General features: G+C 38.9%; 1 protein-coding gene across 2 annotated transcripts in view; it reads right to left on the reverse strand.

Annotated features, from left to right (window-relative positions):
• The window catches only part of cinp (cyclin dependent kinase 2 interacting protein), a 37515-nt gene extending 21075 nt beyond the window's left edge, over positions 1–16440 (reverse strand). For both annotated transcript variants that reach the window (XM_061925206.1, XM_061925207.1), the window contains exons 1-4: positions 16303–16440; positions 12459–12615; positions 11515–11611; positions 2852–2981 (exon numbers count right to left, since the gene is read on the reverse strand). In XM_061925206.1, coding sequence (XP_061781190.1) covers positions 2852–2981; positions 11515–11611; positions 12459–12615; positions 16303–16309 — 391 coding nt within the window. In that variant the 5' untranslated portion in view covers positions 16310–16440. The remainder of the gene's footprint in view (positions 1–2851; positions 2982–11514; positions 11612–12458; positions 12616–16302) is intronic.
• Positions 16441–18214: the final 1774 nt, after the last annotated feature.

Here is an 18214-nt window from a genome sequence, read left to right on the forward strand (position 1 = left end):
CTCTGCTAAAGCTAAATGGTTCACTTTGCTCATGTTTTTTTCGGCAGTCAGAATGTAGCAAAGCGATAAAAACATTAGAGATGTCCGATAATGGCGTTTTTTTTGCCGATATCTGATATTTCAATATTGTCCAACTCTTAATTACCGATTCCGATATCAAACGATACCGTTATATACAGTGGTGGAATTAACACATTATAATGCCTAATTTTGTTGTGATGCCCCGCTGGATGCATTAAACAATGTAACAAGGTTTTCCAAAATAAATAAACTCAAGTTATGGAAAAAAATGCCAACATGGCACTGCCATATTTATTATTGAAGTCACAAAGTGCATTATTTTTTTTAACATGCCTCAAAACAGCAGAGTATGAGGAGGTTGAAGTGGGCGGGGTTGAGGATTTGGGGGGGAGTGGGTAGGGGGTAGCGGGGGGTGTATATTGTAGCGTCCTGGAAGAGTTAGTGCTGCAAGGGGTTCTGGGTATTTGCTCTGTTGTGTTTATGTTGTGTTACGGTGCTGATGTTCTCCCGAAATGTGTTTGTCATTCTTGTTTGGTGTGGGTTCACAGTGTAAGAGTGTTAAAGTTGTTTATACGGCCACCCTCAGTGTGACCTGTATGGCTGTTGACCAATTATGCTTTGCATTCACTTGTGTGTGTGAAAAGCCGTAGATATTATGTGACTGGGCCGGCACGCAAAGGCAGTGCCTTTAAGGTTTATTGGTGCTCTGTACTTCTCCCTACGTTCATGTACACAGCGGTGTTTTAAAAAGTCATACATTGAACATTTTGAAACCGATACCGATAATTTTGAAACAGATACCGATAATTTCCGATATTACATTTTAAAGCATTTATCGGCCGATAATATCGGCAGTCCGATTTTATCCGACATCCCTAAAAAAACATCTACAGTACTACTGTATATGCACAAAGTAGTGAAAAACAGAGTGTGCAGACAGAGTGGTTGTCTAAAAAGAAGGAAGGCCATTATGGCTTGCAAGCCTCAAACAGAATTTGGTGTGCTCAGCTCATTTTGTATCTGGTGTGTATGGATACACTTTGACCTGTTTTTTGTGACTTTTTTGAAAACATATTGCTGACACAAGGATTAGTTCTTATTTAGGCATGACAAGATGACATTGGCAAATCTCCATTGCTTTCCTCACTCTACAATAAGATGAATGTAAACACTAGACAGGCAACCGCTTTTAGAACATGTATTACATATTGTACAACATGTAAAATATATTCCCGAACATGTATTACATATTGTACAACATGTAAAATATATTCTAGAACATGGATTACATATTGTACAACATGTAAAATATATTCTAGTATATGTATTATCACATATTGTAAAAAAAACAAAAAACATATATTCTAGTACATGTATTATCACATATTGTGAAACATGTAAAATATATTCTAGTTATGTATTATCACATATTGTGAAACATGTAACATATATTCTAGTACATGTATTACATATTGTAGGACATGTATAATACACTATATTGCCCAAATGTATATGGCCACCTGCCTCGACTCACATATGAACTTGAAGTGCCATCCCATTCCTAACCCACAGGGTTTCAATATGATGTCGGACCAACTTTTGCAGCTATTAGAGCTTCAACTTTTCTGGGAAGGCTGTCCACAAGGTTGCGGAGTGTGTTTATAGGAATTTTCCACCATTCTTCCAAAAGTGCATCGGTGAGGTCACACACTGATGTTGGTGGAGAAGGCCTGGCTCTCGGTCTCCGTTCTAATTCATCCCAAAGGTGTTCTATCGGCTTCAGGTCAGGACTCTGTGCAGGCCAGTCAAGTTCATCCACACTGGACTCTGTCATCCATGTCTTTATGGACCTTGCTTTGTGCACTGGTGCACAGTCATGTTGGAAGAGGAAGGGGCCCGCTCCAAACTGTTCCCACAAGGTTGGGAGCATGGAATTGTCCAAAATGTTTTGGTATCTTGAGCATTCAAAGTTCCTTTCATTTGAACTTAGGGACCAAGCCTAACTCCTGAAAAACAACCCCATACCATAATTCTTTCTCCACCAAATTTCACACTCGGCACAATGTAGTCCGAAATGTATCGTTCTCCTGGCAACCTCCAAACCCAGACTCGTCCATCAGATTGCCAGATGGAAAAGCGTGATTCATCCCTCCAGAGAACGCGTTTCCACTGCTCTATAGTCCAGTGGCAACGTGCTTTACACCACTGCATCCGACGCTTTGCATTAAACTTGATGATGTATGGCTTAGATGCAGCTGCTCGGCCATGGAAACCCATTCCATGAGGCTCTCGGCGTACTATACGTGGGCTAATTGGAAGGTCACATGAAGTTTGGAGCTCTGTAGCAACTGACTGTGCAGAAAGTCTTTGCACTATGCGCTTCAGCATCCGCTGACCCCTCTCTGTCAGTTTACTTTTAGCAATATAGTGTATATTCTCGTACATGTATTGTCACTTATTCTAGACCATGTATTACATATTGTAGACAATTTATAATATATTCTAGAACATGTATTATCACTTATTCTCGACCATGTATTATATATTCTAGGACATGTATTACAATTTCTAGAACGGGTATAATATATCCTAGTACATGTATTATCACATATTGTAGAACATTTATATCATATTGTAGGACCTGTATAATATATTCTAGTACATGTATTATATGTTCTAGAACATGTATCACATATTATATAACAAGTATTGTCACATTACATAGAATATGAATGATCTTACATGTCTGTCTATGTATTGTAGGCAGCATTGAGATGAAAGGATGACAGAAGATAAACACAGAGTTTAGTGAGACAAAAAAAGAACAAACCAAAGTGTTTGGTTCTCCAGCTGTGGAACAAAGGAACCTTCCTGCCTTCAGGTCCAAACTGAAAGTCTTCCAGGTCCACCAGTCCTCGCTGGGACGCCATCAGTCGCTGCATCTTGGACAAGATGGCCGCCTGCCAGGAAGGAGACATAAACATCTGTCGCCATGTTGCTGGTCCATTTCTACAACTTGGTGATCAATTTCTACCACATGGTGGTCAATTTCTACAACTTGGTGATCAATTTCTACCACATGGTGGTCAATTTCTACCACTTGGTGGTCAATTTCTACCACATGGTGGTCAATTTCTACCACTTGGTGGCCAATTTCTACCATTTGATGGAGAATTTCTACCATTTGATGGACAAGTTCTACCACTTGATGGTCAATTTCTACCCCGTGGCCAATTTCTACCACTTGGTGGCCAATTTCTACTATTTGACAAACAATTTCCACCACTTGGTGGCCAATTTCTACCATTTGATAAACAATTTCTGCCACTTGGTGGTCAATTTCTACCATATGGTGGTCAATTTCTACCACATGGTGGTCAATTTCTACCACTTGGTGGTCAGTTTCTACCACTCTGTGGTCGATTTCTACCACTTGGTGGTCCATTTCTACCACTCGGTGATCCATTTCTACCACTCGGTGGTCCATTTCTACCACTTGGTGGTCAATTTCTACCACATGGTGGTCAATTTCTACCACTTGGTGGCCAATTTCTACCATTTGATGGACAAGTTCTACCATTTGATGGACAAGTTCTACCACTTGATGGTCAATTTCTACCCCTTGGCCAATTTCTACCACTTGGTGGCCAATTTCTACTATTTGATAAACAATTTCCACCACTTGGTGGCCAATTTCTACCATTTGATAAACAATTTCTGCCACTTGGTGGTCAATTTCTACCATATGGTGGTCAATTTCTACCACATGGTGGTCAATTTCTACCACTTGGTGGTCAGTTTCTACCACTCTGTGGTCGATTTCTACCACTTGGTGGTCCATTTCTACCACTCGGTGATCCATTTCTACCACTCGGTGGTCCATTTCTACCACTCGGTGGTCAATTTCTACCACATGGTGGTCAATTTCTACCACTTGGTGGTCAATTTCTACCACTTGATGGTCAATTTCCACCACATGGTGATCAGTTTCTACCACTTGATGGTCCATTTCTACCACTTGGTGGCCAATTTCTACCACTTGGTGGCCAATTTCTACCATTTGATGGTCAATTTCTACCACTTGATGGACAATTTCTATCATTTGATGGTCAATTTCTACCACTTGGTGGTCAATTTCTACCACATGGTGGTCAATTTCTACCCCTAGGTGGTCAGTATATAGGTACATAAATAGTACTTTATTGATTCCTTCAAGAGAGTTCCCTCAGGAAAATTAAAAAGGTATATATATATGACATCACATGGACAAAGATAAGACCTTCTGGAGGAAAGTTCTGTGGTCAGATGAAACAAAAATGTAGCATATTGGCCACAATACCCAGCAATATGTTTGGAGGAGAAAAGGTGAGGACTTTAATCCCAGGAACACCATTCTACCATCAAGCATGGTGGTGGTAGTATTATGCTCTGGGCCTGTTTTGCTGCCAATGGAACTGGTGCTTTACAGAGAGTAAATGGGACAATTAAAAAGGAGGATTACCTCCAAATTCTTCAGGACAACCTAAAATCATCAGCCCGGAGGTTGAGTCTTGGGCGCAGTTGGGTGTTCCAATAGGACAATGACCCCAAACACACGTCAAAAGTGGTAAAGGAATGGCTAAAGCAGGCTAGAATTAAGGTTTTAGAATGGCCTTACCAAAGTCCTGACTTACCGGTAAACGTGTGCACAATGCTAAAGAAACAAGTCCGTGTCAGAAAACCAACACATTTAGCTGAACTGCACCAATTTTGTCAACAGGATTGGTCAAAAACTCAACCAGAAGCTTGCCAGAAGCTTGTGGATGGCTACCAAAAGCACCTTATTGCAGTGAAACTTGCCAAGGCACATGTAATCAAATATTAACATTGCTGTATGTATACTTTTGACCCAGCAGATTTGGTCACATTTTCAGTAGACCCATAATATATTCAGAAAATTCATGAATGTTTTTTGTGACCAACAAGTATGTGCTCCAATCACTCTATCACTCTATTTGTAGAAATTATTGGAAACTCAAGACAGCCATGACAATATGTTCTTTACAAGTGTATGTAAACTTTTGATCGCTACTGTGTATATATATATATATATATATATATATATATATATATATATATATATATATATATATATATATATAAATAAATATAAAGGTATATACAGTATACGTATATATATATATATAGATATATACAGTATAGGTACATATAGATATAGGTATATAAAGGTATATACAGTAAAGGTACATATATATATATATATATATATATATATATATATATTAGGGATGTCCCGATCCGATATTTGGATCGGATCGGCTGCCGATATTTGCCAAAAATTGCGTATCGGCAAGGCATGGGAAAATGCCGATCCAGATCCAGTTTAAAAAAAAACTCCGGTCCGTGTTTTCCAACGCATCTATTTAAATAATACATTCCACTTTTCTGCTGCTCCGTAATTTCCGTTCCGCATTTTCCAGCACACCTTCAACACATCCACAATTCTCACGCAGTTGCTTTTAGCTGCTGGCATTACACGACAGGCTCTTCTCACTCTTTCCTGTGTCTCCCTCTCACAGACAGCGAGCGCACCTTCTTACACACGTCACATACTGTCACGTCATACGTCACATACGTATGCGTCCTCTCCCAGCAGAGAGCGAGGTAGCGGCATGGCTAACGTTAGCTGTGATGCTAGCGCAGCCGCTAAGGTGCGCGCCTGCTCAAGCGTCCTCTGCGCACGGCAAATCTATGCCACGCACAAAATCAAATAAAAAAATAAGCGCATAACAATTTTCGACACACGGACACGACAGAGAAAACAGTTTTCGTCATCATTGTTCAAATATTGTGACGTCTGTCGAGACGCTTATCTCCATTCGGTGCCACACGTCCACACCATCAAAATGCAGAGGCAAACATTTCCACATCAACACCGTATGAAAAAATTTGTGATTTTTTTAGTTGTGATTTCCTTCTCTGCATGAAAGTTTAAAAGTAGCATATATTAATGCAGTATGAAGAAGAATGTTTTAATGTAGACATGCAAGCCTTGAAAGAACATTTTGAAAATCAAGACTACATTTCCTGCAAATGGGTGCATTTCTACCCTATATTTTAACTTTAGATTTATTCTCATATCAAACTATTTTGGCTGTCTTTTTGACACTTACATCCGGCGCCCCCCTCCACACCCTGGATTATAAATAATGTAAACAATTCAATGTGATTATCTTGTGTGATGACTGTATTATGATGATAGTATATATCTGATAGTATATATCTGTATCATGAATCAATTTAAGTGGACCCCGACTTAAACAAGTTGAAAAACTTATTGAGGTGTTACCATTTAGTGGTCAATTGTACGGAATATGTACTTCACTGTGCAACCTACTAATAAAAGTCTCAATCAATAAATCAAAACACATAGAATCATCATACTGCTGTGATTATATGCATCAAGTGTTCATTCATGGCTAAGGCAAAATATCGAGATATATATTGTGTATCGCAATATGGCCTTAAAATATCGCAATATTAAAAAAAGGCCATATCGCCCAGCCCTAGTTCAATGATGCCATTTCTGTTTGTCATGTATAATTTTGTCTATTTTGTGTTTATCCTTGAATAAACAGGTCAGTTTCTTGTTACCAACCATTGTGTATTATTCAAACTCCCCTAATTCAGCTGGCTAGTTGTTATCAAGAGTACTAAAACCCTTTTCAGCATGATTCTGACAACTAAGTAGGCTAAATAACTTTAAACTTTAATACATGCTCGGATAGGCCAGTATCGGTATCGGTCAGTATCGGTATCGGATCGGAAATGCAAAAACAATATCGGTATCGGATCGGAAGTGCAAAAACCTGGATCGGGACATCCCTAATATATATATATATACCGGTATATATATATATATATATATATATATGTATACACACCGTATTTTTAGGACTATAAGTCGCAGTTTTTTTCATAGTTTGGCCGGGGGTGCGTCTTATACTCAGGAGCAACTTATGTGTGAAATTATTAACACATTAGCGTTAAATATCAAATAATATTATTTAGCTCATTCACGTAAGAGACGAGACGTATAATATTTCATGGGATTTAGCGATCGGGAGTGACAGATTGTTTGGTAAACGTATAGCATGTTCTATATGTTATAGGTATTTGAATGACTCTTACCATAGTATGTCACGTTAACATACCAGGCACGTTCTCAGTTGGTTATTTCTGCCTCATTTCACGTACACTTATTCAGCCTGTTGTTCACTATTCTTTATTTGTTTTAAATTGCCTTTCAAATGTCTATTCTTGGTGTTGGGTTTTATCAAATAAATTTCCCCCAAAAATGCGACTTATACTCCAGTGCGACTTATATATGTTTTTTTCCTTCTTTATTGTGCATTTCCGGCAGGTGCGACTTATACTCCGAAAAATATGGTGTGTGTGTGTGTGTGTGTGTGTGTGTGTGTGTGTGTGTGTGTGTGTGTGTGTGTGTGTGTGTGTGTGTGTGTGTGTGTGTATATATATATAAATATATATATATATATATATATATATATATATATATATATATATATATACAGTATATAGGTGTATAGCAGGGGTGCTCACACTTTTTCTGCAGGCGAGCTACTTTTCAATTGATCAAGTCGTGGGGATCTACCTCATTCATATATATAATTTATATTTACTTATTTATGAAATATATGTTTTTGTTAATAAATTAAAGGTGTTTAATGATAATACAAGAATGTTTAATACATATAGTTAATATTGTTAATAAATTAAAGGTGTTTAATGATAATGCAATCATGTTTAATACACAGTTAATATTGTTAATAAATTAAAGGTGTTTAATGATAATACAAGAATGTTTAATACATATAGTTAATATTGTTAATAAATTAAAGGTGTTTAATGATAATACAAGTATGTTTAATACATATAGTTAATATTGTTAACAAGTTAAAGGTGTTTAAAGATAATACAAGCATGTTTAATACATATAGTTAATATTGTTAACAAGTTAAAGGTGTTTAATGATAATACAAGCATGTTTAACACATATAGTTAATATTATTAATAAGTTAAAGGTGTTTAAAGATAATACAAGCATGTTTAACACTTATAGTTAATATTGTTAACAAGTTAAAGGTGTTTAATGATAATACAAGCATGTTTAACACATATAGTTAATATTGTTAATAAGTTAAAGGTGTTTAAAGATAATGCAAGCATGTTTAACACATATAGTTAATATTGTTAACAAGTTAAAGGTGTTTAAAGATAATACAAGCATGTTTAATACATATAGTTAATATTGTTAACAAGTTAAAGGTGTTTAATGATAATACAAGCATGTTTAACACATATAGTTAATATTGTTAATAAGTTAAAGGTGTTTAAAGATAATGCAAGCATGTTTAACACATATAGTTAATACTGTTAACAAGTTAAGGTGTTTAAAGATAATACAGGCATGTTTAACACATATAGATACTTTTCTTTCATGAAGACAAGAATATAAGTTGGTGTATTACCTGATTCTGATGACTTGCATTGATTGGAATCAGACAGTGGTGCTAAAAACGTCCGCATTTTCGAATGGAGGAGAAAAAAAGTCCTCCTTTCTGTCCAATACCACATGAAAGTGGTTGGTTTTTGGCATCTTATTTGTCCAGCTTCCGTACTCCTTTGTATACACTTTACAAGAAATACATTGTCGGCAAACTCCGTAGCTTGCTAGCTTGTGCACGCCAGCTTTCTGAGACTCTTGTTTTGTCAGCGCAACTGTGCAGTCGGTCTTTGGAGTTTTGACAACAGGTACGGCGCCAGAGTCTGTTGAAATAAAGTGTTTCTCGCCTTCCAGTCGGTAATTTTAATGAGCTGGCAGCAGCCAGCGTCATCTCAGAAGACCCTCGGGTGCCGTGAATGTCAATCAAGTGACGAAAGTGACGTCATAGTGAAGATTTATGATCGCTCATTTTAGGACTATTTTTTTAATGCCTGGCTGGTGATCGACTGACACACCCTCCGAGATCGACCGGTAGCTCGCGATCGACGTAATGAGCACCCCTGGTGTATAGGTATATATATATATACACACACATATGTATATATACTGTAGGTATACATGTATATTGTGTAATTGTTTGTGTAATTGTTTTGTAGTCAAATGTAAAGGTGTTATTATTAAATAAGTGTATAATTGTTTTGTTGTCAAATGTTAAGGTGGTATTATTAAATAGGTGTATAATTGTTTGGTTGTCAAATGTTAATGTGGTATTATTAAGTAGGTGTATAATTGTTTGGTTATCAAATGTTAAGGTGGTATTATCAAATAAGTGTATAAATGTTTGGTTGTCAAATGTTAAGGTGGTATTTTTGATAAAGTGTATAATTGTTTTGTTGTCCAATGTTAAGGTGGTATATTAAATAGGTGTACAACTGTTTTGTTGTCAAATGTTATGGTGGTATTATTAGAAAAGTGTATGATTGTTTGGTTGTCAAAAAATTATTAAATAGGTTCCGGTGTCGAGCAGGATCGATAATCAACATTTTCGTTTTCTTAGCGTTGAGTTGCAAGAAGTTAGCAGACATCCATTGTTTAATTTCATTAAGACACGCCTCCAGATGACAACAATCTGGCGTGTTGGTCAACTTTAGGGGCATGTAGCTAACACAGTATTTGCGTATGATGTCATCTAGCGACAGCATGTAAATGCTGAAAAGTGCAGGACCAAGAACCGAACCCTGTGGCACTCCGCATGTTACCTTAACATACTCCGAGGTCACATTGTTATTGGAGACGCACTGCATCCTGTCAGTAAGATAAGAGTTAAACCAAGACAAGGCTAAGTCTGACATACCAATACATGTTTTGATACGTTCTAACAAAATATTACGATCGACGATATCAAAAGCAGCGCTAAGATCAAGTAGCAGCAACATGGATGACGCATCAGCATCCATAGTTAGCAATAGATCATTCATCATTTAGAGTGATTTGCCCTGAAACCGGACTGAAAGGGTTCACAGAGATTGTTGACGCTAAGTGTTCATTTAGTTGCTGTGCAACAATTTTTTCGAGGATTTTTGAGATAAAGGGAAGGTGTGACAACGGCCGGTAGTTTACCATGAGGTCAGGATCAAGGTTAGGTCTTTTGAGCAGAGGATGAATAACCCCGTTTTTGAATGCTTGAGGAACAGTGCCAGAAGAAAGTGACACGTTTATAAGTTATTAAACTATCACTCCATGCTTGATGGAAAACCTCAAGTTTAGTCGAACGCCATTTGCGTTCCATCTTTCTACATGATAGTTTAAGAGCTCTAGTTTTCTCCTGTAAACCAGGGGGTACGCCTTTTAGGGGCCTTTTTTAGCTTTAGCGGTGCTATACTATCAACGCGCAGGGCATCGTTAAAGTTGTTAGTGAGGCTATCGATAGAGCCCACATAATTTGGGAATGGGAATACCGAAGGCATGAGGCCAGCAAGAGTCATAGTTGTGACAGCAATAATGTTGCGGCCGCTAAAGTAGTGGTTATTAGTAGCTTGTTGACAATGAGTCACAACTTCACATTTTATAAGGTAATGATCGGACATTACTTCAGTGTACGGGAGTATCATAACTTTAGAGGTGGTGACACCCCGCACAAGGACTAGAGCTATCGCATTACCGACTATAGTCTGGAGCGCCACGCACAGAGGGTCTGATGGGGTATTCATATGAATATTAACATCCATCTACATTGTTCCTCCTGAATCCTCGACTAACGGCTGGACTCTCCTCTCAGTGCTGGAGAGGATATTAAAATCCCCCATTATAATTGTGTTATCAGCGAGCGACACTAGTCACTCATACGTTATTGCTACCATTTGATAAACAATTTCTACCACCTGGTGGCCAATTTCTACCATTTGATGGCCAATTTCTACCATTTGATGGCCAATTTCTACCATTTGATGGACATTTTCTACCACTTGGTGACCAATTTCTACCACTTGATGGCCAATTTCTACCATTTGACGGCCAATTTCTACCATTTGATGGACATTTTCTACCACTTGGTGGCCAATTTCTACCACTTGGGGGCCAATTTCTACTATTTGATGAAAACTGTCTACCACTTGGGGGACAATTTCTACCATTTGATGAAAACTGTCTACCACTTGGTGGCCAATTTCTACAACCTGGTGGACAATTTCTACCATTTGATGGACAATTTCTACTACTTGGTGGACCATTTCTACCATTTGATGGACAAATTCTACCACTTGGTGACCAATTTCTACAACCTGGTGGACAATTTCTACCATTTGATGGACCATTTCTACCAGTTGATGGACAATTTTTACCACTTGGTGGACAATTTCTACCATTTAGTGGACAAATTCTACCATTTGATGGACAATTTCTACAATTTAGTGGACAATTTCTACCATTTGATGGACAATTTCTACCATTTAGTGGACAATTTCTACCATTTTGTCGACGATGTCTTGCAGCCTGCCACATTCCTGCTGCAGCTGTGCTGTGATGGCTGCATGTTCTGATGACGACTGTTCCACCGTCTGCCCGCTGCACCCACAACAAAATATATATTTTATATATGCACTTTACAAAATAATGCACTTCAAAATAAAACAGATATATACGTATTTATTTATTAACAAAAAATATTTGTAAACCAAAATAATGGATATATTTTTTATTATTATTTTCCAACAAAAATAATGAATTTACAAAAAATATATATTTTTGTCAACAACAACAATGAAGTAAAAAAAAATGTGTAAACCAAAATAATTAAAAAACAATTGTAACTAAAAGTAATGATTAAAAATCTAAATTACATTTGTAGACAAAAATTATTTAAGATTCGTAAATGGATCTGTAAACAAAAATATTTGTAAATAAAAATAATTACTATCAAAATTACAAAACTATTTGTAAACATAATTAATGATTTTAGAATTTAAAAAATGTTTCCCAAACAAAAAATAATGGATTTAAAGTTTTAGAAAGAGTAGTAAATAAAACTAATGAATGTAAAAATGTTTACAAATATTTGTAAATAAAAATAATGAATTTAAAAATAACAAATTTAACATTTAACATTGTAAGGATTTGCAAAAAATGAATAATGGTTTTGACATTTTTCAAAATTGTATGACAGAAAAAAGATTTGTAAACAAAAATAATAGATTAGAAATAGGAGAAAAAAGATTTGTAATAACTAAAACTCAAACGCAAACAAAACTTATTGAAATGGTAACAAAACGTATTGTTTTCTGAGGAAAAAAAAGCTGATTGAAAATGTTAATCTTTATTTTGGAAAACAAAATGCATTGTTTTTGTTTACAAACACACCCGTTCTTGATGCATACGTAGCAAGAGTCAAAAGTAAAATATTACATCCGCTCACCTGCTGCGCCTCAGGTTGACGATGTTGGTGGCGATGGCGAAACCTTCGTCATTCGCTTTCTCCCAGCGCAGCATCAGGTTGTGCCAGTCGGCGGCATTGTCTTTGATCTTCCGCGCACTTCCTGTTAGAGCTGAGCACTTCCTGTTTGTGACGTCACCTGATGGCAGCAAAAGACACACGGTGCGTTTGCTGTACACTTCTTTCTTTGTTGCTTTCACATTTTTTGGATTGCACTCATACAAGTTGTCATCAAAGTTTTTGTGTTAACAGCACCTCAACTTAAGAGTACCTCAACTTGGGAGTACATCAACAAAAGAGTACCTCAATACAAGAATATTTTGAGATACAAATTGAAGTTGACAAAATCATAACATTCACTTTTACTCAATTCATTTTGAGCAAGTCTTCAAAAAAGTTTTCAAATCTTAACAAAGATATTAAACAATTCTCACAATGTAACATGTATTAAGTTATTGGAATAAAACATAACACGATTGGCAACACTAAATGGTCCCTCGTGTGTGAATGAGAATGTTGTCTGTCTATCTGTGTTGGCCCTGTGATGAGATTGCGACTTGTCCAGGGTGTAACCCACCTTCCACCCGAATGCAGCTGAGATAGGCTCCAGCACCCCCCCGCGGTAGGAAATGGATGGATGGATGGACGTCCATCATGCCTTGCTGCGCATGCTCGCTAGCTAGCTGTGTTTGTTGCCTCTCCATCCATCCATTTCCTACCGCTTGTCCCTTATGGAGTCGCTGGAGCCTATCGTGTCTTTAAGCATTTATTAATAGTCCATGTGTGTGTACTAGAGATGCGCGGTTTGCGGACACAACCGCGGAGTCCGCGGATTATCCGCGGATCGGGCGGATGACATTTAAAAAAATAAGATTTTATCCGCTCGCGGGTCGGGTCGGGCGGATTAATTAGATATTTTTTTTTTTTTTTTTTTTTTTTTTTTTTGCGGGTGGCAGTTAAACCAATTGGGAAATATATATACATAGTTAAATGTTGTTACCCACATACGAAAAACGAGCAGGCACCTGCAGCATATGCCACAACAGAAGAAAAAAAAGAAAAAGAGATGGACACTTTTACGGAGCGGAGGGACGCCTCGCCGGGGTCCGGGACCGAGGCTCCTTCCCCCGAGAGGGCCCCACCGGGAGCCGTAGCTGAGGCGATCCGCGAGAAGGGCCCGACGCACGTCCAGGGTCACTACCGCGCCCACCGCACCGACACCCCGCCTCGTCCGCTTTCGCCGCGGCCGGCGTCACGCGCAGCAGGTAAGCAGCTTACCTGCCCGCCACCCCCGTGGCCGGGGGCTCGTAACATGGGTCACTCCGCGCGCTCCGCCCGCGCAGCTTACCTGCTTGCTCGCAAAATGATTACCGTATTTTCCGCACTATAAGGCGCACCTAAAAACCACACATTTTCTCAAAAGCTGACAGTGCGCCTTATAACCCGGTGCGCTTTATTACGATTCATTTTCATAAAGTTTCGATCTCGCAACTTCGGTAAACAGCCGCCATCTTTTTTCCCGGTAGAACAGGAAGCGCTTCTTCTTCTATGCAAGCAACCGCCAAGGAAAGCACCCGCCCCCATAGAACAGGAAGCGCTTCTTCTTCTACTGTAAGCAACCACCCGCCCCCGGAAGAAGAAGAAAAAACGCGCGGATATCACCGTACGTTTCATTTCCTGTTTACATCTGTAAAGACCACAAAATGGCTCCTACTAAGCGACAAGGATCCGGTTCATAAAAAGACGCAATCTCTCCATCCGCACACGGATTACTACCGTATTTCACAGCAACTGATATTCCTGTGAACCGCACTGTGGAACGGGAGCACGTACGGTGAATATTCGCACCACAGGGAATGAGAAGTCATCCTTCACTGTGGTTCTAGCTTGCCATGCTAACTTCCACCCATGGTGATATTCAAAAGGAAGACCTTGCCAAAAGAGACCTTTCCAGCCGGCGTCATCATAAAAGCTAACTCGAAGGGATGGATGGATGAAGAAAAGATGAGCGAGTGGTTAAGGGAAGTTTACGCGAAGAGGCCGGGTGGCTTTTTTCACACAGCTCCGAAGGCGAACACACCTTCACTAAGACGGGCAGACAGCGCCGGACGACATACGCCAACATTTGCCAGTGGATCGTAAATGCCTGGGCAGATATTTCGGTCACAACTGTGGTCCGAGCTTTCCGGAAGGCAGGATTCACAGAACAACAGCGACACTGACTCCGATGACTTCGACGAGACGGAACCGGCCATTTTGGATACCACGCTTGCGCAACTTTTCAATTCGGACACCGAAGACGAAGAATTCGAAGGATTTACGAATGAAGAATAACTTCAGAAGGTGAGCGCTATGTTTATTTTGTGTGTTGTGACATTAACGTTCGAGCAACATTATGTTGCTATTGCTCTACACCATTTTGAATTTTACTATGTTTGTGATTGCACATTTGCGTACATTTTGGGACAGAGTTGTTAGAACGCTGGTTTTCAATATATTATTAAAGTTTGACTGAACTATCTGACTGTTTTTTTGACATTCCCTTTAGCGCAGCGTAGGCGCGGCTTATAATCCGGGGCGGCTTATTGGTGGACAAAGTTATGAAATATGTAATTCATTGAAGGTGCGGCTAATAATCCGGTGCGCCTTATAGTGCGGAAAATACGGTATTAGCATTCAGACAGGTTAAAATGTTGCTAAAACCATCACTTTTCTATCAGTCACAGTGACTTTTCAAAACAAAAATATTACAGCAAAAATCATATGGGTTGATTGACATGTTTATTCTGTAAGCTAACTTCAATAGTTTGAAATTATTTTGACAGTTAATGCCAGTTATCCTGTCAACCTTTCACAAGACTTCAATTTGTTAATTGAAAGTATAAATAGTATAAACACTTTTAACAGTATGTCGTGCTGTGAAATACAGCCGACAGGATGGCGCACCAAACACAAAGCAAGGCCATGCTGCAGGAGAACAAAGGACTTCTTTCCTTTAAGGTTTGTGATAAACCATCAAACTCATTCGTTAAAAGGAGTCTATAGTAATATAAAGCGAATTGTTCTGGACATTATCATGCAAGAAAAGTTTATTTTTGGGATCGCGATCACCGCGTAATGATTTTTAAAGGTTGCATTACATTATTAACTGTCCCATGTGATCAGCCAGTGCGATTGGAAGTCCATGCTCAATTATTGCCTCCGTAAATAAAACTTCGGCATTTATCACATCCAAAGAATCTGTTTGGGCGACGAAAAACGTTGAAAGTTTTCCACTTGTATCGCTAGCAACGGCATTAGACTTGTGTTTTTTTGTCCCAACGTGGTCTTTTACATCACTAATTCCTCCGTGTCCGATCGAAAAATCTTGTCTGCACAAGGTGCAATTCGCGTAGTTTTCACCCTTTTTTTTTTTTTTTAATTAATATTAGATATATAACAACGGGCGGATGGCGGGCGGATGCAGTTCTGATCAAACGTTACATCGGGTGGATGGCGGATGGTTGACGACTTTCTGCCGCGGTTGCGGATGAAATAAATTGCCTATCCGCGCATCTCTAGTGTGTACACTTCTAACAAGTATTAATAGTAAAGTGTGGGTTTGTCTACACTTGTTGGTGTTGTGGTTTAATTGGTCGTGTCCTTTCCTAAGTTATAATTTTTACATATTAAGAGCATTTCCTGCCAAGCAAAAATAAATGCCTCTGACTAATTTGTTAAGCGCTCACATTATGAAGTTATTGAAGTCAGACAAAACGGCGACATTATTCGTACGATAAAACCAACGTAAGGAGTTATTTAGGGGTAAAACAAAAAATAGTTTCACCTTCCATGTGATCGACGCTTGTTGACTTCCTGCTTTTCTTCTTCGGTGGTGTAGTGAAGCGCGAACGAGTAGACCTAATTCGCGCGTTTGTGAATGACTCGGGACTGACGGGCTCGCCATCGCCATTAACTCGTTCAATCCTAGTGCTAGCTAAAGTAAAGAAGGAAAGCAGGTAGCATGTCAATTCTCTTTTACTCCATCTGTGTGACTGTGAATGTATTTTTCCGGTGGAAAAAGCGAGCTGTACGGTCTTGACTCCAATTGGTCTATTCTTTTTTCCGGTCTGAATCACCCATACTCGATAAACAACTGGCATTTCTCCCTCTGCTGGTGGAAGAGCAACCCTACATCATTCGAACTGCCGCTCAATGTGAACGTTGGAGTTTTAGTGAAATACAGGTAAAAGCCAGTAAATTACAATATTTTGAAAAACTTGATTTATTTCAGTAATTGCATTCAAAAGGTGTAACTTGTACATTATATTTATTCATTGCACACAGACTGATGCATTCAAATGTTTATTTCATTTAATTTTGATGATTTGAAGTGGCAACAAATGAAAATCCAAAATTCCGTGTGTCACAAAATTAGAATATTACTTAAGGCTAATACAAAAAAGGGATTTTTAGAAATGTTGGCCAACTGAAAAGTATGAAAATGAAAAATATGAGCATGTACAATACTCAATACTTGGTTGGAGCTCCTTTTGCCTCAATTACTGCGTTAATGCGGCGTGGCATGGAGTCGATGAGTTTCTGGCACTGCTCAGGTGTTATGAGAGCCCAGGTTGCTCTGATAGTGGCCTTCAACTCTTCTGCGTTTTTGGGTCTGGCATTCTGCATCTTCCTTTTCACAATACCCCACAGATTTTCTATGGGGCTAAGGTCAGGGGAGTTGGCGGGCCAATTTAGAACAGAAATACCATGGTCCGTAAACCAGGCACGGGTAGATTTTGCGCTGTGTGCAGGCGCCAAGTCCTGTTGGAACTTGAAATCTCCATCTCCATAGAGCAGGTCAGCAGCAGGAAGCATGAAGTGCTCTAAAACTTGCCGGTAGACGGCTGCGTTGACCCTGGATCTCAGGAAACAGAGTGGACCGACACCAGCAGATGACATGGCACCCCAAACCATCACCCAACCATGCAAATTTTGCATTTCCTTTGGAAATCGAGGTCCCAGAGTCTGGAGGAAGACAGGAGAGGCACAGGATCCACGTTGCCTGAAGTCTAGTGTAAAGTTTCCACCATCAGTGATGGTTTGGGGTGCCATGTCATCTGCTGGTGTCGGTCCACTCTGTTTCCTGAGATCCAGGGTCAACACAGCCGTCTACCAGCAAGTTTTAGAGCACTTCATGCTTCCTGCTGCTGACCTGCTCTATGGAGATGGAGATTTCAAGTTCCAACAGGACTCGGCGCCTGCACACAGCGCAAAATCTACCCGTGCCTGGTTTACGGACCATGGTATTTCTGTTCTAAATTGGCCCGCCAACTCCCCTGACCTTTTTACCTGTACACATTTAGTAGCTTCAAATCAACTGTCAGCTTGTATTACTTTCACTATTAAGGATTCAGGAAATATTTGTCTTTAAAGGCGAATTAAATATTTTTTACTTAATGCTGAGATTTCACCCAAGGCTGTATTAAGTATGTGCTTCTTTTTACATACATAGAGAATAAGCGGTAGAAATGGATGGATATTTACACGTTTACGTGTGTGATGAATCAGATATTACTTTTATGCAGACGCTTCTTCAACTGCCAATGTTTGCTTTAGAGAATTTCACTCCGATAAAAAGGTAGATGTTAAACACTCTTTTTGTATAACATTCTCACATTTTTGTCAAATATTGGAGCGTTTAAAAAAAATAATTAAAAAAAGCTATTTACCACGAATAATCTGAAAAAAACATTTGA

Source organism: Nerophis lumbriciformis, linkage group LG29 (assembly GCF_033978685.3).
Source record: "Nerophis lumbriciformis linkage group LG29, RoL_Nlum_v2.1, whole genome shotgun sequence".
Taxonomy (NCBI): Eukaryota; Metazoa; Chordata; class Actinopteri; order Syngnathiformes; family Syngnathidae; genus Nerophis; species Nerophis lumbriciformis.